Source organism: Micromesistius poutassou (assembly GCF_964030765.1).
Source record: "Micromesistius poutassou genome assembly, chromosome: 18".
NCBI lineage: Eukaryota > Metazoa > Chordata > Actinopteri > Gadiformes > Gadidae > Micromesistius > Micromesistius poutassou.
In genome coordinates, this window is record NC_140288.1 from 13725937 (window position 1) to 13748436 (window position 22500).

General features: G+C 49.2%; 3 protein-coding genes across 4 annotated transcripts in view; 2 read left to right on the forward strand and 1 right to left on the reverse strand.

The window, feature by feature from the left end:
• Nucleotides 1-13477, forward strand: part of LOC311363387 (uncharacterized protein) — a gene marked incomplete at its 5' end in the record, with an annotated part of 14845 nt that extends 1368 nt beyond the window's left edge. The window contains 9 exons of the mRNA XM_084483330.1: nucleotides 54-161; nucleotides 1794-1903; nucleotides 2497-2545; nucleotides 3226-3346; nucleotides 4718-4812; nucleotides 5048-5113; nucleotides 5438-5537; nucleotides 6056-6208; nucleotides 10126-13477. Coding sequence (XP_084339456.1) covers nucleotides 54-161; nucleotides 1794-1903; nucleotides 2497-2545; nucleotides 3226-3346; nucleotides 4718-4812; nucleotides 5048-5113; nucleotides 5438-5537; nucleotides 6056-6208; nucleotides 10126-11975 — 2652 coding nt within the window. The 3' untranslated portion in view covers nucleotides 11976-13477. The remainder of the gene's footprint in view (nucleotides 1-53; nucleotides 162-1793; nucleotides 1904-2496; nucleotides 2546-3225; nucleotides 3347-4717; nucleotides 4813-5047; nucleotides 5114-5437; nucleotides 5538-6055; nucleotides 6209-10125) is intronic.
• Nucleotides 13478-14424: 947 nt separating this feature from the next.
• On the reverse strand, nucleotides 14425-17658 carry echdc3 (enoyl CoA hydratase domain containing 3). The gene is made up of 6 exons (XM_084482885.1): nucleotides 17518-17658; nucleotides 17283-17404; nucleotides 17094-17191; nucleotides 16650-16850; nucleotides 16151-16329; nucleotides 14425-15306 (listed from the first exon to the last, which is right to left on the reverse strand). The coding sequence occupies exons 1-6, from the start codon at nucleotides 17649-17651 to the stop codon at nucleotides 15153-15155; spliced, it is 888 nt and encodes a 295-aa protein (XP_084339011.1). The 5' UTR covers nucleotides 17652-17658; the 3' UTR covers nucleotides 14425-15152.
• An 840-nt stretch (nucleotides 17659-18498) lies between these two features.
• Nucleotides 18499-22500, forward strand: part of proser2 (proline and serine rich 2) — a 5176-nt gene continuing 1174 nt past the window's right edge. Inside the window, exons 1-4 of one of the 2 annotated variants that reach the window (XM_084483065.1) lie at nucleotides 18499-18633; nucleotides 19411-19643; nucleotides 21046-21343; nucleotides 21756-22500. The exon at nucleotides 21756-22500 is cut by the window's right edge and continues 1174 nt beyond it. In XM_084483065.1, coding sequence (XP_084339191.1) covers nucleotides 19578-19643; nucleotides 21046-21343; nucleotides 21756-22500 — 1109 coding nt within the window. In that variant the 5' untranslated portion in view covers nucleotides 18499-18633; nucleotides 19411-19577. The remainder of the gene's footprint in view (nucleotides 18634-19410; nucleotides 19644-21045; nucleotides 21344-21755) is intronic. The other variant, XM_084483066.1, reaches the window with a different exon arrangement.

Consider the following 22500-nt stretch of genomic DNA (forward strand, 5'->3'; position numbering starts at 1 on the left):
GTGTGTGTGTGTGCGTGCTCCCTGACCGCTGTCCTCTTCCGTCCTCTCTCCAGTTGTCCCGGAGGATCTACAAGGGGATTCCTCTGCAGCTCCGGGGGGAGGTGTGGGCTCTGCTGCTCGACATCCCCAAGATCAAGGAGGAAAAGAAGGACTTCTATGAGGTACCACCCCCCCCCCACCACCCCCCCAGCACACACCAACACAAGCTCTCACACACACACACATACACACACACACACACACACACACACACCATCCGTAGTACCCTTCCAAAATACAGAAATACTGTATTTTCGCTCACAAAGGAAAAGGAGACATCGTGCCCGGTGGGAGTCGACCCCTCGCTGTTTGCCCTTGTATGAAAACCCACTGCCGCTCCTGAGTCCTGAGTCCACTGAGTCCTGTCCACTGCAGTGCCGACCAGCCGGTGTGGAACAGGGGCTTTTATTGTCGGAATGGGCACATTTTACAATGACGGAAAAAATAAATATAGATAATTGAAGATAAATATTTTATTAAGAATTGTTTGGTAAATATAGTATTATGGCTTGTTATTATTATTTTTTAAAAGAGTGTCCCCCTGGTGCATTCGTATCTTTCCATCTTTTTTCCTTCTGTTTTGTGTTCCTTTGTTTTTGCTAAATCAACACGCTGGGAGCATAAGCAGCGATTGCTGACGTTTCCTTTCCACTGGTTCCGACTGCCGTGGTGTTTTTTGCGGTCATAGTTGTGTACGAGGGAGACGGTGGCTCTCTTTGCTCAGCCACTGCACACGTATTTCTTTCTAATTTTCCACCGTTTGTACACGAGGTGGTCCGCGAAAGGTCTTGATTTTTACAATTGAGTGATCCACCTAAGGTCAAATGTTGACAACCTCCGATTGACCGGATGCTTAAAGGTGACATATTATAGCACCAGGTGTGAGTGTGTTCAGCCGTTCTAAGCCGTTTTGAAAATCGGCCCTCTTCTGACATCACAAGTGGGCGTGTCCACCTAGCTGTGTGCTGGGATAGATCAGTCTACCAGCTGACCCAGTGGACCGTAGCAAACGTTGCTCATCCATCCGTCACACATCTAGGCGGACACGCCCACTTGTGATGTCAGAAGAGGCAGATTTTCAAAAACGCCTTGTAACGGCTACTCCCACTCCCACACGGTGGTGTAATATGTCACCTTTAATCCAAAGGGGCCAACAGTGAATTCAGGGAAAAGATCACGACGAGCAGGTGGGGCTCTCCATGGAGGCTTGGGGTTCATCGGGGATCAAACCAGCACCTTCCAGATGAGAGTGAAACACCCCGACTCTACAATCTCCCCTCGGAATGACATGGTTTCACTGGGGCCGCTCCACCTGCAATATTAATGCGACTTACCGAGCAGGCCTTGGGTTCAAAGAGATTTCATAAAGCCGTGTTGAGTCGTGAGTCATTGTTGTGGGCTAGAGGAGAGGCGGTGTGTGTGTGGGGGCGTGTGGGTGTGTGGAGCAAGAATAACATCATGATATTGCGATGGGAATTTGGGAGTATATATTTTGATGAGTAGTGAATAGTTAGTTTGTAGTTTATTAATGGGATATTTCATACTAGTCTCCTTGGCAATATCGCCGTTTTATTTCAATCTTGGATCATACCTTCATCAATATTTACAACATTTGATCCAAAATAAATTGTATAGTAAAAGTAGTCTCACTCAAGTAACTAATGTTCAAGTTGAAACGCAGGTGTTTTCCTCCTGGTGCGAGGCCGCCCCGTCGCTATGCTCAGCTAACGCCTTGGAGTTGTTTCTTCCTGCAGAAGCTAAAGGTCAGAGCGCGAGGTCTGTCGCCCGACATCCGTCAGATCGACCTGGACGTGAACCGCACCTACCGGGACCACATCATGTTCATGCACCGCTACGACGTCAAGTAGGCACACGCACGCACACGCACACGCGCACGCACACACACACACACACACAATCACTCTCACTCACTCTGCACACCCTACATCCACCCATTGAGAGCCCTGCAATGCGTCACCTGTCTTGCATGATGTTACCCACCTGAATCGTTTTGTGATGACTTCATTAACTACATGGTGTCCTTCACACACTCTCTTGTTATCTCTTTTGCCCTATCTCTCTCTCTCTCTCTCTCTCTCTCTCTCTCTTTCTTAACACACACACGCACACACACACACAAACACAATGACTCTAGAAGTGTGTGTGGTGTGCTCAGATGGTCATGGTTCCTGTAAATGGTCGTCAGAGAAGGCCAACAAGCAGACTTCCTGTCCAGGAGAGCACACGATGCACGCACGCACACACACACACACACACACGCACACACACACACACACACGCACACCCACACATGCACACAGACAAATGCACACACACGCACAGGCACACATAATCTGCAAATGAATACCCAATCACATAAAATTGTCCCCTTAATGTTTGTATTTGTGTTAATGTTTGTATGTGTGTTAATGTTTGGGTGAACGTTTGTGTTTTCAGACAGCAGGCTCTGTTCCATGTCCTTACAGCCTACTCCGTTTACAACACGGTGAGTCAGCATCACAAACTCACACACCGTGTTTTCCTCTCTCGAGTAACCCAGATTCATTCCTCTCACCTTTATTTTGAACACACTGTCATATTTTGAGCGTTGACATGAATGCACGGTACCTGGGAATGCACAGCCTGGCTCATCAAATGTATGTCGTATCGAGTATCATTCTTCCTATCTAAATTTAACCCAGCGTTGGATGTCGTGTAAATAAACACCCACCGGCTAAAGTTTCATTCCTAGCGATGTATGTCTGCTACTACGCAATTCTATCCACTGCTCTCAATTGAACCTGTACGGTAGGATTCACATTTACCTTCAGTAGGATGTGAGCTCCTTTTTTAAGCCATCATTTCCCTACCAATGAGTCCAAATTGCTGTACGTTCCAATTGTGATTCTGGTCATTTTCTCGGGATTAAGTAGAACATTCATTTGAGCTATTCTGCCTACGCACAAATCGAGACACCTTGATATCTCTCTGTTTGTCTGTGTGTGTCTTTGAGATGTTAATCATATACCCTTCTTCCTTCCCTCCCCCCCCCCACCTCATCTCCTCCTCCCTGATCCCTCACTCTCCCTCATCCTTCCCTCTATCCTTCATTCCCACCTCCGTTACCTTCCTCCCTCCCGCCCTCCCTCCCTCCCTGCCTGCCAACCTTACTTCCTGTGCTGACAGGAAGTGGGCTACTGTCAGGGTATGAGTCAGATCACGGCGCTGCTGTTGATCTACATGAACGAGGAGGACGCCTTCTGGGCCCTGGTCAAACTGCTCTCAGGGCCCAAGCACTCCATGCACGGTACCAAACTCATGAAACTCCACTTTCACACACACACACACACTCACACACGTCTCCAATTTGAAGTCATATCCACATCGAGTTGTAGTGATCCCTTGGCCTTGCCGTGGCCACTGTCATTAAAACACGCTAAAACTGTGTCTGGTTCTCTAACTCACAGCCATGTAAACACCCCCCTACCCCCCAACTGAATCCTCCATTAAAAAGCTTCCAGACCCGCACCAACTTGTACCCAGCCCGCGGTAGCTTTTTATCAATGGGGACATCTGGGTCAACATGGCGGATCCCGAGTAAGGAAGCGTTGAGTCTGGCCTGTGTTGGTTTTCGTGTCCGCGGAGATAGTTGTAGAAAAGGTCTCTGCAGTGCGGTCACAGGTAGGGACGTCCGATTGGCTCGTAAAATCCAGACCCAGGATTGTCCTGTTTGACTCTTGCGTGACTATTTTACAGGCCATTCAAAAGTTTAATTATAAATCAATGTGAGTGTACTACTCTATGCAGGCTCTTAGTCAACAAATACTGGCGGCCAAATCAAGTGCTCCAGTACTCATGCCCATCCCTAATGTTTAGTTCCAAACCTCACAATTCTGGGTAAAAGAAAATCCACTAATCCACATTGGCTCCCGGTAAACAACTAAAACATGGTCGTAAACAGAGAGACACACATTTCCCAAGGAGGTATGGCATCTGTGCTTTCTGAGGGGGGAAAAAAGAGAGTACATAAAAGGCTGTAGTATTACATGAGCCAGAAGGCAGCGATTTCAAATGTCACTTTTGTAACACGTCTAGACAGGTATTTTCTCCAGGCACACTTGGAGCATAAAAAAACGAAAAAAACAGTGCCTTTATCTCATCATCATTCTCTCTCTTCTCCTGCTCTCTCTCTCTTTCTCCACCTTTCCACGCTTTACCACAATCCTCTCCTCTCGCTCCCTCCATCCTCTCCCCTCGCTCTCTCTCTCATCATCTCATTCACTCTGCATCCTATATTTTACTCCTGTCTCCTCCTCCCTCCATCCTTTCTCCCCCTCATCTCTACCTTCTTTCTCTCACGTCAATCCTCTCTCCTCTCCTCCATCCTGTCTCTTTCTCCCTCCCTCTCCCTCTCCCCATCCCTCCCTCTCTACCACCCTCCCTGCTATCTCATCCCCACTCCCTCCTCTCTTCTCCATCCTGTCTCCTTCTCCCTCCCTCCATCCTCTATCCCCCACCTCCCCCTCCCCCCCCCCCCCATCCCTCCCTCTCTACCCCCCATGTCTCTTTTCTCATCCTCATCCTTTTTCTTCTCTACTCCATCCGGTCTCTTTCTCTCTCCCTCCCTCCCTCCCTCTCTCCCTCCCTCCCCCTCTCCCGCCCTCTCTCCCCCCTGCAGGGTTCTTCATCCCCGGCTTTCCCAAGCTCATGCGCTTCCAGGAGCACCACGAGCGCATCCTGAAGAAGATGATCCCCAAACTCAAGCAGCATCTGGTGAGAGCCAGACTCCCCCCTCCCCCGCCCGCCTCTCCCCTCCCATGTTAGCATGCATCGTACCGCCCTGTAATGTATGGAGCCAATCACCAGCACTCTGGTGTCAAGTCATTGGGCCACGCAGTGTGCCGTATGGTGCATGTGCAGTCGTGCACAGGAAACAAATGTAAAAAATGGGTTCTTGGTGTGTGTGTGTGTATGTGTGTGTGTGTGTGTGTGCGCGCGCGCGATACAGGACACCCAAGAGGTGTTCACCAGTCTGTACACGATGAAATGGTTCTTCCAGTGTTTCCTGGACAGAGTGAGTATCCACATCCTCTCTTTCAGGATATACAGTGTCATGTATAGGATAAATACAGTGGCATGTATATATACAGTGTCATGTATATGATATACAGTGTCATGTATATTTACAGTGTTGTGTATATGATAGACTCAAACACAGATCCACCATAACCACTACCAGTGCAGTGTGTCAGTTTTTTAAACCATTGTTTCTGTAATGATGTAAAGATTGAAGACATCTTCATACTATATCTCACAAAGTATATCTCTCCCTCTCTCTCTCTCTCTCCCTCTCCCTCTCCCCCTCCCCCTCCCTCCCTCCCTCCCTCCCTCCCCACAGACCCCCTTCACTCTCACCCTAAGGATCTGGGACATCTACATCCTGGAGGGCGAGCGTGTGCTGACGGCCATGTCCTACACGGTCCTGAAGCTGCACAAGAGTAAGGCCGTCCGCACGCCCGTCAACCATAGTCACACCAGCGCCAGTGGGCCTCCACGAGGTCCCTGGTGGGGTTGTACCTGGAGTCCTCAGCTTGGTGTTGTTCCAGCTGCATACCGACTGCATACCCGTTTTTTTGGAATATTACATCAAATGTTTTCCTCTTAATCATTTATTGATGATAAAGTATGGCGTTAAACTGTGTCGACTTCATGTTTAAAAATCCTGTGGTGCTGATGTCTCCCTCACCGCTACTTTGTCACGACAAAACATGCCTTGTATGTTGTATGCTTTAAAGCCATTTTGTAAAGGATTATTCTGTTGTGTGTGTGTGTGTGCGTGTGCGTGTGTGCGTGTGTGTGTGTGTGTGCGTGCGTGCGTGCGTGCGTGCGTGCGTGCGTGCGTGCGTGCGTGCGTGCGTGCGTGCGTGCGTGCGTGCGTGCGTGCGTGCGTGCGTGCGTGCGTGCGTGCGTGCGTGCGTGCGTGCGTGCGTGTGTGTGTGTGCGTGTGGGTCTTCAGAGCACCTGATGAAGCTGGCCATGGAGGAGCTGGTGGAGTTCCTGCAGGTCACTTTGTCCAAGGACTTCTTCCTGGAGGACGACCTGGTCATCGAGCATCTCCAGACCTCCATGACCGAGCTGCGGAGAGCCAAGCTGGAGCTGCCCGCGCCAGGTACACACATGCCGCCCACACACACACACACATACACACACACACACACACACACATACACATGCAAACACACAAAGAACATGCAGCCATGTAACACAAGCTGAGATTCAGGATCGGAGGCGGAGTGAGAAATAGGTCGCAACGTGAAAGTTTGAACTTATGTTGTGATATGTTGGCACAGTTGGGGATAAACAAAACGTGAAAACAATAATTTGGGTCTTTATTTAATATTTCTTTGTTTTGCATTGGTTGTGTTTAGTTGGTGTTTTTTTAACAGGGAGGGCATGCTGATGAAAATGAGAAGCAATTACAGAAATGTATCTATGCATAACGCTGTACTGATGATTTTCTGAATAAAATATTGTATTAAAAAAAGTATGAAATACACAAATATCAAAACAAAACTGAAAAAAATAATTAAATAGAGTAATATAATATAACACTAGAGTAATATAATACTCTAGTATATCAAATATAATTTAAAAAAAATGAATAGAACTTTTTGTTTTTATTGAATATATTTTATTTATTTCACTTCTTATGCTTTGATCTGGCGTCCTTTTTCATTTTTTTTCCGGAGCGTCCTTTCTGAAAAGGGTGCCGGGTCAGCCGAACACGTCATTAGCATAAGGAGGTGGGCTGATCCAGTCGAGTCGTCAACATGCTCCCGTCGGAATTATTCATGAATTTCAACCCGAATTCCGAACATTGCTGACACCTCACATCCCCGTGGCAACTGCCCAACGCACCGCTCGCACTCAAACACTTTGGGAACGATCAGCTCTTTCTTAACACATTCGGGCGCTCACACACGCAGCGAGAGGAATCCAGACGGCAAACCACATATGTACTCTCACACACACACACACACACACACACACACACACACACACACACACACATGCAAACAGTGGTGCTCAAACATGCCCGACTACACCCATTTCCTGTTTGCCGTGGATAATTGTAGTTTATAACCTTTGCGTGTGTGACCTGTGCTTTTATTCTGTCTGTCTCTCTTTCTCTGTGTTTCTCTCTCTCTCTCTCTCTCTCTCTCTCGTAATGTCGCTTAACCAGCCCTCTCTTCTTCTGATTTTCTAATGAGGTTAGCCTTCAAAAGTGTGGCTGTGAGCGGCGGCCATATTCCCTCCTACAACAGTAACCGGTGGGCTTTATTAACTGGTCCCGTCCCCCCCCCCCCGTCCCCCCCCCCCATCCCCCTCCTCCTCTCTGTTTCATCTGTCCCTCCCTCCCTCCTTTCCACTCCCTCCGTCAAGTCAAGTCAGTCAGTCCGTCCGTCCGTCTGTCTGTCCAGTATCGCTGCAGGGTTTGGTTGAATTTTATTTTGGTTTGGTTTTGTATTTCCCCCCCCCCCCCCCCCCCAGTGGTGGTCCATCCTGCGGTTGAGTTGTGCCTGCTTCAGGTTACCCCGTGGTTTGTCGCTGTTTTGGTTTGAGGTTTTTTTTCGTTTTTTTTTTTTTTTCGAACTCACTGATTATGCTTTTGTTTTGTTTTTTCGAGTGAGCCCAGCTGCTTTGGCTTCAGTGTTGCAATGGCCGGGTTCATTTTTTCCTCTCTCGCTCTCTATCTCGCTCTGCCTCACTCTCTATCTCTCTCTCTCTCTCTCTCGTGCTCTCTCTCTTTCTATCTCGTTTTATCTCTCACGCGTGCTCTCTCTCTCTCTCTCTCTCTCTCTCTCTCTCTCTCTCTCTCCCTCTCCGGCCCCCCCCCCCCACCCCAACAACATCAAGTGCCCTACAAAAGGACTGACAAGCTTCTACGTCCTTTGCATGGAACTATCCACAATGTGTCCAAAGAAAATTCTGGAGAAGGGCCAGCAACGCACGCACACACACACACACACACACACAAGCTTAACAGTAGTAGTCTATTCTCGACTGCCCACCCCACTGACAAGATAATGAGGTCCTCTTTTTGAGCACTGGAGGCTTTTGTTGCACCACAGACATCTCCAGATCTGTCTCCCTGGCCATCTGTTGCCCTGCCAATGAAGAAAAAACGTTCTTCCTCCCAACTCAGAGTTATAAGACGCTGACGGCAATCAGACTGCGGTTATAACTCACTGCCAGGAGATGTGGTAGATTTAGATTTGGATTGTAGCGTTTATCGACTCCATGAACATGAACCTGCATTCAGGCTGTAGGATATTGCTATCCACATTCTAGCATTCTAGTTTCTCTCGCCCACACACACACACACACACACACACACACACACACACACACACACACACACACACACACACACACACACACACACACACACACACACACAGACACCCTATGGCTTCTCAGCAGGCTATGGCAAATGAGCCATTTATTGCCCTGAGGTGGATTCATCCTCCTCCTCTTCCTCCTCCTCCTCCTCCTCCTCCTCCTCCTCCTCCTCCTCCTCCTCCTCCTCAGCTCTGTGAACGGTCACGTTGCTGTATAGAGGGGGTTTCAGGAAAGCATGGAGTCCAACTTATTCGATTTATTTATTACTTCGGAGGGTTGTTTTTTTTTCTCCACTGGAACTTTGTGCTTTTTCCCTTGTTGGTAACAGACCGGTGCTGACACGGCAAGAAAATAAATCAAATTGAACAGATTTGAAAAAAAGTGAGGAGGCCTTGCAGCTGAGCAGTTGTAGTCACGGCGATAAGAGAGAAAAGAGAAGGGCAAAAGGAGGGAAGGGAGGGGGGTGGTGTGTGTGTGTGTGTGTGTGTGTGTGGGGGGGGGGGGTCTTTGCTTCCTGTTCCTGGATCCCTCCCACAGAGCTTCCTGTTTCTCTCAGCTGCCGTCTCCTTGGCAACCGCGCTGCACTGTACCAGTTTGTTTGATTTCTTTGGGTATATTCTTTCTTTCTTTTTTTTCTTTTTTTTTGCAGTTCCCAGTGTCCCGTCTCGTCCCCCCGTCCCCCCCCCCCCCCGTCCCCCCCCCTCGCCACACTGTTCACCATCTCTCCACACTGTGTCCGCACTGTACTGTGCTGTTATTTCACACCGATTACACCTTTGTGTCTTTGTGGGTGTCTTTTGTTGTGCGTCGCCTGATTGTGTCTGATTCAAAGTGTGTCACCAGCGTCCGGTACCGCGGGAGAACCGCACATTTGCATACATTTTTTTTTCATTAGATCCATTTCAGGGAGCCCCCCTGCTGGTTATCACAGCAGTCTATTAGCCAGGTACGACTAATGGGTTTGAAATGGTGGCCGCGTATCCGGCAGTGGGGGGGGGTGGTCATTAATCAGGAAGTATTTCCGACCTTTTCTAGCCCTCCGGTACCTTCCGTTGTGTTCGAGCACAGCTTTAATGGAACCGAATGAAACTCCTTCTCCTTCTCTCGGTGTTCCCGATAGAGTAGGCTGCCTCCCGGCCGACTCACAAGTTAATATTCAGTAAAAAAAAAACACTTTTAAAATGTCACTTATTTTTTTGCTGTTTGTTCTCTGACCCGTGGGAAGTTGTACCTTCACCCGTGTTGTCATCGAGTGTAATTCTCTGTGTTGTTTTTGTTGTGGGCCTTGTTCACCAAGTCGGCGTCTCGGTCGCGCCTCGGGGCTGAACTCGGTGAATAAGGCCCATTGTTATATTCTATGGCAGTGGTGTTTGCATGAGTCCATGTTCTCCCGTCGTCGTGACAGTCCTCATCTGGATGTGATTCAGCGTTTAAACCCCCCCCAAAAAAAACACAGTCCTTTGGATTCTCTGGCTTGACTCCTCGTCTGGCTTGACTAACTTTTTTTTTCTATTTGGTTGTTGTTCTCATTCTCTGTCTGTCTGTCTGTCTCTCTCTGTCTCTCTCTCTCTCTCTCTCTCTCTCTCTCTCTCTTTCTCTCTCTCTCTCTCTCTCTCTCTCTCTCTCTCTCTCTCTCTCTCTCTCTCTCTCTCTCTCTCTCTCGCCCTCTCTCGTGTCCTGTAGGTAAAGAGGAGGAGTACCCCAAGAAGCCACTGGGGGTGCTACCCCCGGAACCGGGGGCAGTGGTGAACGAAGCCGCGGCGACGCCCATGGCCAACGGCGTGGGGTCGGGACCCCCGCCGCACCGGGACCCCAGCCCCGCGCCCCCGGAGCGGCAGCCCGAGAGCCGGCCCCCCAGCCGAACGCGCCGGGACTCCGTGGACCGGCTGATGCGCCACAACAAGTCCGGGAGGAGGGAGGGCCGCCACCGGGGCTCCGGCGGGGAGCCGGACGCCGCCTCCACCTCCGCCCACAGGCGGTCGGCTGAGACGCCGGTCCCCCCCACCCCCACCACCCCCACCGCCGCCGCCGCCGCCACTCCGGAGAGGGGGGCCACGCCCGCGCCCACCACCCCCACCCCGACCCCCACCCCGACGTCCCAGCTGCTGCAGACGGCGCGGGACGGGGAGCGCGGCGGCGGGCACGGCCGCAGCAGCCACAGCCACGCGGCGGCCAATCACAACTCCAACGCGGCGTCGTCCAGCTGGTCCCGCGCGCCGGTGGGCCCGCGCTGGGTCAAGCCCTCCGAGACCAAGCTGGAGGCGGCCAAGGCGGCGGCGGCGGCGGTGGCGGTGACGGTGGCGGCCCAGGAGGTCCGCCGCAGCCGGGGCTCCAGCCCGGACGAGGCCTCGGCGGCGGCGGCGGCGGCGGCGGGGGCGGGGGGGGCCCAGCGGCGGCCGCAGTCGCGGGGTCCGGGCCTGGCCCCGGGCGCCGACCGCGGCTCCAACGCCTCCCAGTACGACAACGTCCCCGAGACGGGCGAGCTGGAGGCCACGGAGGCGGACGGAGCCCCGTCCAGCCTGAGGACTCCCCCCGCGGAGAGCCCCTTCCGCACGCCGTCCCCCCGCCAGCCCAGCCCCGCGCGGGGGCCGCCGCCGCCGCCCGGCAGCGGGGCGGGGAGCGTGGTCTCTCTGGCGATGAGCCCCGGGGGGTCCCAGTCGTCCCGCATGGCCAGGCACCACGTCCCCCCGCCGCTGACCCTCAGCAGCCCGTCGGTGGGCGGCGGGGGGTACCACGGACCCCGGGGCCACCACTACCCCGGGGCCGGACCCCATCACGCCGCCCAGCCTCCCCCCCCTCAGCAGCATCAGCATCAGCAGCATCAGTACCCCCCCGGCCGCCAGGGCGTGGCGCCTAGCTTCCACCCCTCCTACCCCGGGGTCCCGGACCCCCGGCTCGGGGACGAGAGACTCTACGGCCCCGCCCGCCCCCCCGGGGAGCGTGCCTACGCGACGGTGCAGCACCCCCACCCCCACCCCCACGCACGGGGCCCGTCCCCGGAGAAGCTCCTCGGGGGGAACCACCCGTACGCCACCTACCACCGCTTCCCGCCCAACGGGAGCCGGGACCCCCGCGTCTCCGCCCCGCTCCCCGTGGACCCGGGGCAGCCCATGCTCCGGGAGGGCGCCTTCTACCAGCACCGCCAGCACCGCCACAACGGCCGGTCCGCCACGCCCCCCCAACACCACCAACACCCCCACCAACACCCCCACCACCAGCAGCACCCCCATGCGGACTACAGCCTGGTCGACGGGCACCCGGACGGGGTGAGGACGGGCGGGGACCCTCACGCCGCGTCGGGGGGGATGCCCCGCTCGACCAGCTTCCAGCAGGCCCAGATGTCCCCGCTGCAGGAGTTTGTGTTCCCCGACGTGACGACGGCGGCGGCGGCGGCGGCGCCGCGCTTCAGGACTCAGTTCCAGCAGCAGCAGCAGCAGGCGGTGGTGCAGCAGCAGATCCCAGCGATGTTCGTAGCGCCGCACTACCGCCACGCTCAGGAGGCCTTCGCCATGCAGGAGTCCATGCTGTTGTGAGGAGGGAGAACGAGAGAGAGACAGAGACAGAGAGAGAGACAGAGACAGAGAGAGAGAGAGACATACAGAGAGAATCGTTTGAGGGGAAAACAGGAAGTGAAAGGTGGACCGACGGATGTACTGTGCTGGAGGGGAGAGATTTAGAGAATAAGGTGAAGTCACTCACACTATGGCAATAGACAGGCTGTTTGATTCTGACTTCGGTTAGGGTCGTCCTCGTGTGTTTTTTCGTTAGAGTTTGTTCCGTTTTGTTTGGGCGGTTCGACTCCTTTGGTTCAAGTTTTTGTTTGTTTGTTTTCTGTTTGTGTTGTCGGTTCATTTAAATGTATTGTTTGCTTTGCTGTGCTGTATGTGTTAAAGTACGGTTCTCCGCTGGCTCCTCCACTGCACTGCGACGGTGCGGGTCAACCCAGCCTCCGGAAGTTTCCACCGATCACTGTAAACTATGATATGATGACGCAACAAACTGAACGGACTGAGAGAGAGCTATTTTATTTTTGGATGTGAAATCATGGCGAGAGGTGACATGATATATGTATCTTTATATAGATATGTATAAAAGTGTCTTTTTAGAGTCTTAAATGTACAGTAACTATTTTTTTGTTGTCGTCATTACTGTAGTAATACTGAGTATTAAAATCAGTAGGGGGCGGGCTGTACTCCCGGAGAGACAAAAAAAACGCATTCATTTCTTTTATTCCAACTTTATTTTTTTAATATATGTTTGCAACAGATAATTTACGTTAGTTTTGTCTGCCGTATGCGCGTTGATCATATTTTTTTGAAAGAGAAGAGTTTATGGTTAAGCAACTAATATAATAATTTGTTTACTGAGAGTTGTGACTTCTATTTTGACTTGAGTACAAGCACCTCCAATTTAGTTATTTTTCTTTGTCTGCATTTTTTTTTATTGATTGGAATATTTTCCTTTTTGTCATTGAGATTATTCTACCATTGCTGTTTCGGCAATGCTTGTTCTTGATCTGCTGATACATTTGGTGTACACATGGATACATTTCAAGTATGCAGGCTTGTGTCAAATTTAGATTCTGTTTTGCTTGAGAAATGTCAAGGGCTGTTTTTGTAAGGGCTCTTGGAGAGAAATTGTGTGCGTTTGTTTTGTCAACCCTTTCCTGATTTCCAGTCTGTACAAAACAGCCTGTTTTTTTTACTTACAGAACATTAGCTGGGCGACCTTTTCAACATGCGTCACATTCACGCAAACACGCACACCATTACGTAGGCCTACATTTAAGTTGAGCAAACATTAAATAACTTTGTGTATTACACTCCGTATTCACACCTACACTAACAGTGCCCCCTAGTTTTCAATGTGTGAATCACACATTTCAGTCGCTAATTGGCCATATGCCGTTATTTCTCCTCATTATTTGGCGTAACCCTAGTCAACAGTATTGCTGTACTGTTTTTATTACATTCCCATTTTTTTTTATCCTCAGACTAATTTCCTTCACAATTCTCAGATTCTTTGTTTAATAAAACAAGTTTGATTGAAATCAATAAGTGACTTGTCATTGCCTGTGCGATAGGCCTAGCCCATTTAATTGCATGGCCTAAAAAAAAAAGATGTAAGGAACTTGAAAATGCATTTTCCTGCAGAAAATCGGATCTCGTGATTAGCCACCAAGGGAAGCTATCACAAAAGCTAACATTGCGGAGACTAAACGTTAGTAATTAACCTAGAAACACAATGTCAAGCTTAAACGTTATTTCTTGTTACACTGGCGCTAAAGTGATTAACCTATTGGAAATATGATTGTTATATATCGGGTGTTTTTCTGTGGACCCCGCCGTTTATATGGCTATAGTTTAATGCTGATACAGCATTCACACTCATAACGATTTCAATATCTACAGTGTGAAGACTGCGATTTGCTTAAACTGGCTGACTAAGATGTATTTACATATTTTCAACTTGTTGCTGTTTTCACATCTTCTTGCCGGTTTCGTCCACTTATTTGGTTATTCCGCCCTCTAGTGGAGGAAAGTGTTCTTCAAGAGATATGGTGCTTGATCCGGGAATTTGGATGATGCATATAGTGTGTCTATTCTAAATGATGAGCAAGCACAAACGCTACTCTATTAAAAAAGGTTATCAAGAGGCAACCCAAGTCTAAGAAAGTAGGGTTAGTCAGTGTCTAGTTGTAACTGAAAACGTATTTATATTGAGATGATTCATTAATAAGGGTTTGGTTTAGACGAAACCCAATCCCTAATAGGTAACCCCTTCCATTAAGCCAAACCCTTGAACCAAAAACCGAATCCTACAATCAAACGGAAAACAGGAAACCCTAAACCTAACCATGCAACCAAACACCACACCCTTAAAACAAACTTACGTTATTTTTAATTTAGGGCTGGTATTTCTGGATTTTCCAATATTCTCTTGGTTTTTATTTGGTGTGCCGGTCATAAAAGAAAACAAAAGTCTGCAAATCATTGTTTACTCATTCAATTAAGCCAGTTCCAGGCAGTGACATTTGTGAAGGGCCACCAGAGCTTAAGTAGAAGCCTCTTGATTAGCATTAAATACTGTATAATCATGCATTATTATAAGATGTAATGTGCTCCACACACAAGATTTAAAACTCAATCAGACCTCAAGTCAAACCCAGTGTTAAACATAGGCCTCGGTTACACTCGTCGGATTCTATCACAATGTCATTTTGACCACAAGTGTAGCTGGATTCAATACTTAAAGGGTAGTGTGGTGCAGCTTTCGGTCACCAGTACCGTTGCACACCTCACGTACCGTCCAAAATCTTGACAGTAAAGACCTCCTCCTCACCATTCATACAAATACTGTTAAATATTATTGTTAAATATTCATACAAATCACATCCATTCCCCTTTGGCAATCATCCCAAAACATTGAGCGGCAGCAATTAATTATGAATTAAATAAAACCTGTGATTTCAATTATTCCCGCCAAAACCCTCTTGAAAGTTCACTCAGATAGCCTCCGCCAACCGCGGACCTTAACGCACAACAAACGCTTTAACCGTTGAATTACAACAACCCGTTCTCTTCCTCTGGAAACGTCATTCAAATACTTCCACTTCATCGACAACAACACTGGACTCAAAGTGGTGGTGGCGGTGGGGGTACGCTACGTCGGTACAAACAGTCCGGGTCCAGAGTCCGGCCTCCACTGGGTCAGTCGTGGGCCTTCTCCGCCGCGTGGCTCCAGACGGGCTTGCGTTTCTCTATGAAGGCCCGGATGCCCTCCTGCCCGTCCCGCAGCGCCAGGTTGTCCACCATCACCTGGGAGGTGGTGGCGTAGGCCGCGTCTCGACCCTGGGCCATCTGCCTGGAGGAGAGGGAGAGGGTGGGTGTCACGAGAAGAACGTCGGAAGGAAGTGGTAAATCACCCGACGTCTGGACCCCCCCCTGGACACTGCATTAGTCCTAACAACTTGTCCCCATATCTGACTGTGCATTTGACACTGCACTACTTGACTTGTATACATACCCTGTATCTAATCCACTCGATTGTTTATTATCATACTGCTCTACTTATCGTACTGTCCATCTATGCTGCTCTTATCCATTATATTGATCGTTATATCGATCTTATGCTGCTCATGCCTCACTGGGTCACTTTGCCATCTATGCTGCTCTGTTGTCATGTTCAAACTCTACCTTAATTGCTCCTTTGCACTTCTGTTTAGATTTCTTACGACATTTTGTTGTCTCTGTACTGTACTCTGCACAATGACAATAAAGGTGAATCTAATCTAATCTAATGGTAATGGCAGTGGTAGTAAACGTTGTTTAGATTCAGAGGGATTGTCACGCACATTTGTATGACCGCTCCAGTGAGGAATACAAGCACACGGAGATGGTAGGAAACCCCTGGCATCGTTAAACAAAGGACCAACACATCATGGTGACAATAATTGTACCCCGTTGTAATCGCGGCGTTTTGACCAGCAGTCGGACAAACACTGCCCAAGTTTGATTTTGTTTCAAGTATAACAGGGCCTTAAGAATGTATGCACTCACGGTATCGGAAGACTAATTGAACAGACATACATACATTTATATTATACCTACCTAAGTTTACCCCTCTTATTCAAAATCAATTCTCAGTTTCTGCACATGTTCACATTTGACCACAGCGATTACAACGTGACCACGGAGGGGGGGGTTACCTGTGAAAGGTGGCCTTGCCGAGGGCTACCACGGGCTGGCTAGCCTGGCAGATGCGCTGGGCGACGGCCAGTGTCTCCTCCTCCAGACGCTCCTCTGGGACCACCCTGCTGACCAGGCCGTGGAGCAAGGCATCACGGGCCGAGATCGGGCTGCCTGTGAACAGCATCTCCATGGCAACCTAGGCAAGTAAGGGGAAAGGAAAATAAACTGAGAATGATAGTAGTTATTAGTAAGTAATGACAAAGTTGGTACAGACTGGTAAATTAGTATATAAACATTTCGTATATATTTCTAATTATTTTTTCAACACAATATAATATCACAACGCAACACCCAAGATTCTAAAGCATTCATGTATACAAAAAAAAAGTTTAAAATATTACGAACAAGGTTCAGTCACCTTCACGCACAAATAATACACAAATATATTGACACAAATGGAATATCTGTATTCAGTAAAAGGTGGGTGCTGAATGAAGATCCAATCCTATTGGCTACCTTCCTGGGCACTGCTCGGCCAATAGCCACGGCCGGAGTTGAGCAGAAAAGCCCCACATTGACCCCAGGGGTGGCAAAGGTGGACTTCTCTGTCACCATGGCGATATCACAGCTGGCGACAAGCTGGCAGCCAGCTGCCGTGGCGACGCCGTTCACCATGGCGATCACAGGTACAGGTATGTCCTGGATCAGAGTCATGACCTAGAGACAATGTTCAAATATAAGGTTATTTTTATTCTATTTCAACATGAATAGGGAATAGTTGTGTCCTTCCGCATCCAGACATGTAGGGTTTTTTTTAATTAAAAACGTTTAAGTTTCCCATGCATATAAAGCCCTCTGGATTGAATGTAATCAAATGGAGGACTGTTCGCTCAAAAGTCACCCACACAGCCTCATAGCTTGACCAATGATCACACAGGGTGACAAGACGGAGAGACTCGCCTCTGAGCAGGCTTGAAACACCTGCGTGTGGTATTCTCTGCCCTGCACCGAGGTCAGCTCCTTCAGGTCATGTCCCGAAGAAAACACTGGACCATTTGCTATCACACAAACAAGCAACAGAATCATCCAAATTGTCCAATACACAGTGCAACTACAACAACAACAACAACAACAACAACACAAACCTACCAGATATGATAATAACTCTGAGGTCGTCACTATTGGCATCGATGAGAATGTCATTTCTTAGGGATTGTAACATGGACAGGGAGAGTGCATTCCTCTTTCGGGGGTTGTTCAGTATGATTCTCCTGAAAGACAAACATTGGTGACGGGAGAGCCACATGTGTGCCTGAGAAGTGACATTTCACAACTTCTTATAATGGAACTGTCCTCTAAATTGCTAGCAAAATGCAAACAAAACCTTATTCCATTGTTTTGTTGCCTCAGGGTCAGCGGTTCTGTTTGAGCCAGTGTGCACAACCGGGCACCGGTGAGAAAAGTTAGTTTGTTAAGCTGAAAGAGGTCTCCAGCTCTGCAAAATATATTCCGTGCCATAGTTGCCTTTCCCTATGATGACGTAAACAACACTTCCGGGTGGGAGCCTGTCGTGTTGGCCAATCAGATTTCGGGAGAGACTTCAAGGAAAGACCTAACGCTATTTACATTGAAGGGAACCCGAAATCTATTTTTTTGGTTTTGTTTTAAAGTTGGTTGTATTAATTATATGATCTTTAACATAGTAATCTATGCCATTTATTAAGTATCTCGGAAACGTAAATTATGACGCCACGGTGTGGCGCATTTCATAATAATAATAAACTACTTATTAACGCTCTACACATGTGCGGTACGGTACCATGAAAGTGGCACAAAGTTGGGGAGGGTCGTCCCAATAGGGAGAGCACGGCCCAAAACGCATTTTTTACAATCTCAGTGTTTGAATTTAAGCTGAAACCGGGGTTTCACCTACAATAGAGATTTAATTTGTAAATATTGGAGTTAAAAAACTACATATTCTAGAGATCAATATAAAGAAGCGCTTCTTGTCATATTTAATATTGGCTATTATTTTATAGGATCAGTTTTAGCTTACTAATCTGTTTAATAAAGCATATATGCCACGGTACCTACGTAGGTGACCCCCAGCGGTGTGCAGTGCATATATTGCTCATGGTAGTGGTACTACTATTCATTACTTACACCAACTAAACGTGTGTCCGTGAGTCATCTTTTTCTTAAGTATTAGCCAACTCTGTTTGGAAAACAGGAGTAGGCTACCTGAAAGTACCCACCTTCTCACCGCGACGACTGAATGGGTGGAGTACTTGCAGCTCAGATGGCTTGCCACCACTCTCTCTCTCTCTCACACACACAGCACATTACGCAGCGCACAAGGAGCCTACAGAAGTAACACGCTCCGAGGACAGAGCACCGGACCCAGCACAACTTTACTCGTTGGAGGGTAACTTTCTTCACTATGGCCTTGTGATACGAGCCCTTCTATTCGACAGTGATGTGGTTGCTGAGGATCTGTTGGGTAAGTGTAGTTACGGTGTTATATCTATGATATTCATGCACGTTGGACACATTGGGTTTATTGTCGTAATCTTGATTCAAATGTGATTTAATTGATGTAGCGTTTATAGAACATGTATAATGTTTTGAACAAACTATTAACGAACTAGTTAACTTTGTCTACCTAAGAAAACCTACTGATGATCGCTTATCTGACCAATTAACAACCCCCTTTTTTCGTCATAGATTTGTCATATTCGCGTCGTTGTGTCAAATTGTGTTGGGAAGGCATTTCAGCAAACGACGCGATAAGTCTTTTTTTGTCTCATCGCATCGGTTGTGATCTCAACGAAAACATTGCTCATAAAACTAAAAAAAAAAAAAAAGTTTCATCGCATCGGTTGCTGAAATGTAGGTGATCGCTTTTCATCTTAGTGGACAGACATCCTAAAACCAAATGACCTTGAGGCTTGGTCCTTGAGGCCTAACGAGCGTCAGTTGAAATCGACCGATTATATATTTGGTTAACATACAATGATGAGCTAAACCGGTCCCACATGCTGTGCTGAGCTTATAATAAGGGCCCCCAAAGCAAATAGTGGTCGGTAAACTCCTTCCCATATGAAATGTGACTCTGTGGCAACATCCCAGTGAGATTTTCATTGGTGTTTGTATTTCTAATTTAACAGTGTTTGTTGTTGTCTTTCTCTCCAATTCACCTCCTCCCCCTCACTCTTTTCCTCCCTCCCTCCCTCCCTCCCTCCCTCCCTCCCTCCCTCTCTCTCTCCGGGTAAACCAGACTCTATATGAGAAAAGAAGATTAGATGATCCCTGAGTGTGAGACCAGACAGACACAGCACGCCAGAGGCGGGGGTTGGGGGGGCATACATACAGGAACAGGAAGAAGAAGAGCGGAGGAGGAAGAGTGTGACGGCCGGCGTTGGACGGAGGTCAGAGCGGGCCACCATGGACGTCCAACTGAGGGGGAACCCTCCTCACAGCTACGGAGCCAGCAGGACCTCGATTCCCCAAGTAAGTACCAGAAAAATCCTCAAATCACTCGGGGTCCATTTTGAATTGGTGGTTATAAAACAACCTAGAGCTTCACAGGAAGCTCTAGGTTGAGGATTCCAGTTTGGTCCGACCCCTGAATCGAATCGTAGTGAAGTCTTCATCGTGAAGTTCTTTCAACACTAGAACACATTGTGAATGGAAGCATCACCCCCCAGCCCCCCCCCCAGCTCATTGACCGTCTTTACACCGGAATCGGTTCGCCTGAGTGACAGAGAGCACCTGCCTGACAACATACTCTCCTCGGGCATGCCTTAGGGATGACATTCATTAACAAACCTGAGCGAGTCCGACCGGTCGGCCGGCAGTCCCCGCGGGTCACGCTGAATACTACAAAAGGAATCTTCCATTGTTGTGGAAACCAAACTATCTCTTGTATCTCGCGTGGGTTTCGGTTTTCGAGGTGTTGCGGTAGGTGTGTTCACTGCAGTCGTGTGGGCTGAAACGAGTTTGCATGGTCATTGGGCCGTGTGTTGTGTGTGCATGATGAACACACACTTCTGAATACATCGGTGAACGCTATTATGTCAACAGCAGAATCTGTGGTTTTGACGAGTGAACCTCCAAGACCTTAACCTTAAAATAGTGTAAATGGGTATGTAGCCCTTACATGCTGACAGTGTAGTTGTAGCCGTGGCACAGCATGTAGTCAGAACAGCACATTGTCATACCTACCTACTGTGCCCGCCGTTGTTAAGAATCCGGTTCAACCACAGGCTGTTGCCACGCAAGGAATTAACGGCTCCAGCCTAAGGGGTTTGATTCCAACTAGGGCCACTCGTGCTAATTATGTAGGAACTCAAGGTATTGTTGTGGAAAAACGCCTCCAACAAGTGACATATTGGTTCATTTACGTCGTTTCGCTCAAACCCAAGTTGTGTCACGCCATGAAGCATCCCCCCCCCCCCCCCCCCCAAGAGGTGCGACCTATGCATGCAGCATATCTGAGATTGTCAGTGGTCTCGGTTTACCTTTTTTTGTGTAAGGGAGTGCAAAAAAAAAACAAGACAGCTGGTCAAGGTTTACTGGATGTTTTATGGTAGATATCCAAAGTGTGTGTTCAGGGTGTGCCGTGGTTTGCAGAGAGACATTGGTGTGGGAGATTCATTTGGTTCATTTGTCGAGGAGAAGGGCGATCAGAGCAAGTTTGCAAGGTTGCCGTGCAGTGTTCTCTCTCCTTGTCCCGTGATCAGGATGATGATGATAATGGCGATAGCAAGAAGGCAACACAATGAGGGCAGTGTTGTCATGGAGATGAGGTAAACAATGCAAGGAAGTGAAGGCGTGTAAAGAGCCTAACAAGCATTGAGCTGTTGTTGACGTTTCCTCATCCTCTCCTACCCCCCCCCCCCCCCCCTGAAAGCAGGATAACAAGAACCTGCGGCAGCTAGAGCAGGAGTGTCTCCAGTTCTTCGAGTCCACCATCGACTCCCTGGAGGAGAGCTTTGAGGACGGCGAGGAGCAGACCCAGCAGGTGCCCACGTTGGCCAGCGCCCCCCCCTCCTCCTCTGTCACACCAGTGCTGAGCTCCAGCCCCGCTGGCCCCCCGCCTCTCCAGACCAGAACCCCCAGCCGGAGGGACAGCGACATCATAGACCTGGTTCGGTCCGAGCCAGATCTCGTTCCGACCAAAGAAGCCTTCTACAATCCAGCCATGCCAGGTATGACCTCGGGAAATGTAACCACAACCTTAAAGAAATTAACCCTCGTCAATAGGGAAGTAGAACCTACGGTTGTCGTAGTGTGGGTTGTTTCATAGATTGACTAGATTGCTATGGTTGAGATGATACTTAAGGAAGATGATGTTAGGTGTGGTGTCAATAAGCGATACAATTATAAAGGGACATAAACACAGGGAAGTGTGAGTGTTTGTGATTGTGAGAAAAGTCACAATGGGGATTTAATCTGTAACACTAGGGAGTTGTTTTACATTTTAGATTTCATTGTTAGATTGTCAAATATTTATTAGGGGCAAAGCAGAGTGTAAGAGCTCACTGTGTTTCCTTCTATTCGACCAATAGTGCTTTCTAATACTAACTGAAACAATAACCCAACATGAAATCTTTGTCGCAGATTTTCAGAGTTTAGCGGCCATCCCCAGCAGCCACCAGGACATCAAGCCAAGGCATGAACCAGAGGACATGAAGGCTTCTGAGTACAATCCTCCCCTTCCCTCCGGCGGCAGTTACTGGACGTCTGACGGCCGCTCCAGCTACTGCCCCCCGGGCTGCGTTCCCACCCCGGTCCTGATAGCCCAGAAGATAGCGGAAAACCAGGGCGGAACCACCTCCAACATCGGCCCCTCTTCTCTTCACCACCGAAAGAGTTTTGAATCAGACAAGTCCACCAGCTTGGCGGAACACACCATCAAATATGGCCCGCCCACGTCCTCCAAGCCTACCCGCTTCCCGGCCAACATCAGTGTGCATATTAACAAGGAGGCAAACCAAACCAATGTGAACATCCATGAGAGGCAGGCGCAGATGCTGGCTAACCTCCCAGGGGCGTCGCAGTATCCGGGCCAGGAGGAAGTGCCGCCCCCTGCCACTCAGAAGGAAAGAAGCTTGCCCTCTCGAAGCATTTCCTTTAGGGACCCCACACCGAGCAAATCCAGAAGGGAGGCCCTGTCCAAACTGGGCCTCAGGGGCCGTGCCCGCTCAGGGGAGGATGCCCTCTACGTCGCGCCACAGAGCCCCACCTCGGTGGCATCGGCTCCGGACCTCCCAAAAGACTTGGAGAGCAGCATAAGCGTCCCGGCGGTGCAACATCCCAGCCGGCCAGCAGCCAGTGAGATTAAACCAGACAGAAAACCAGACAC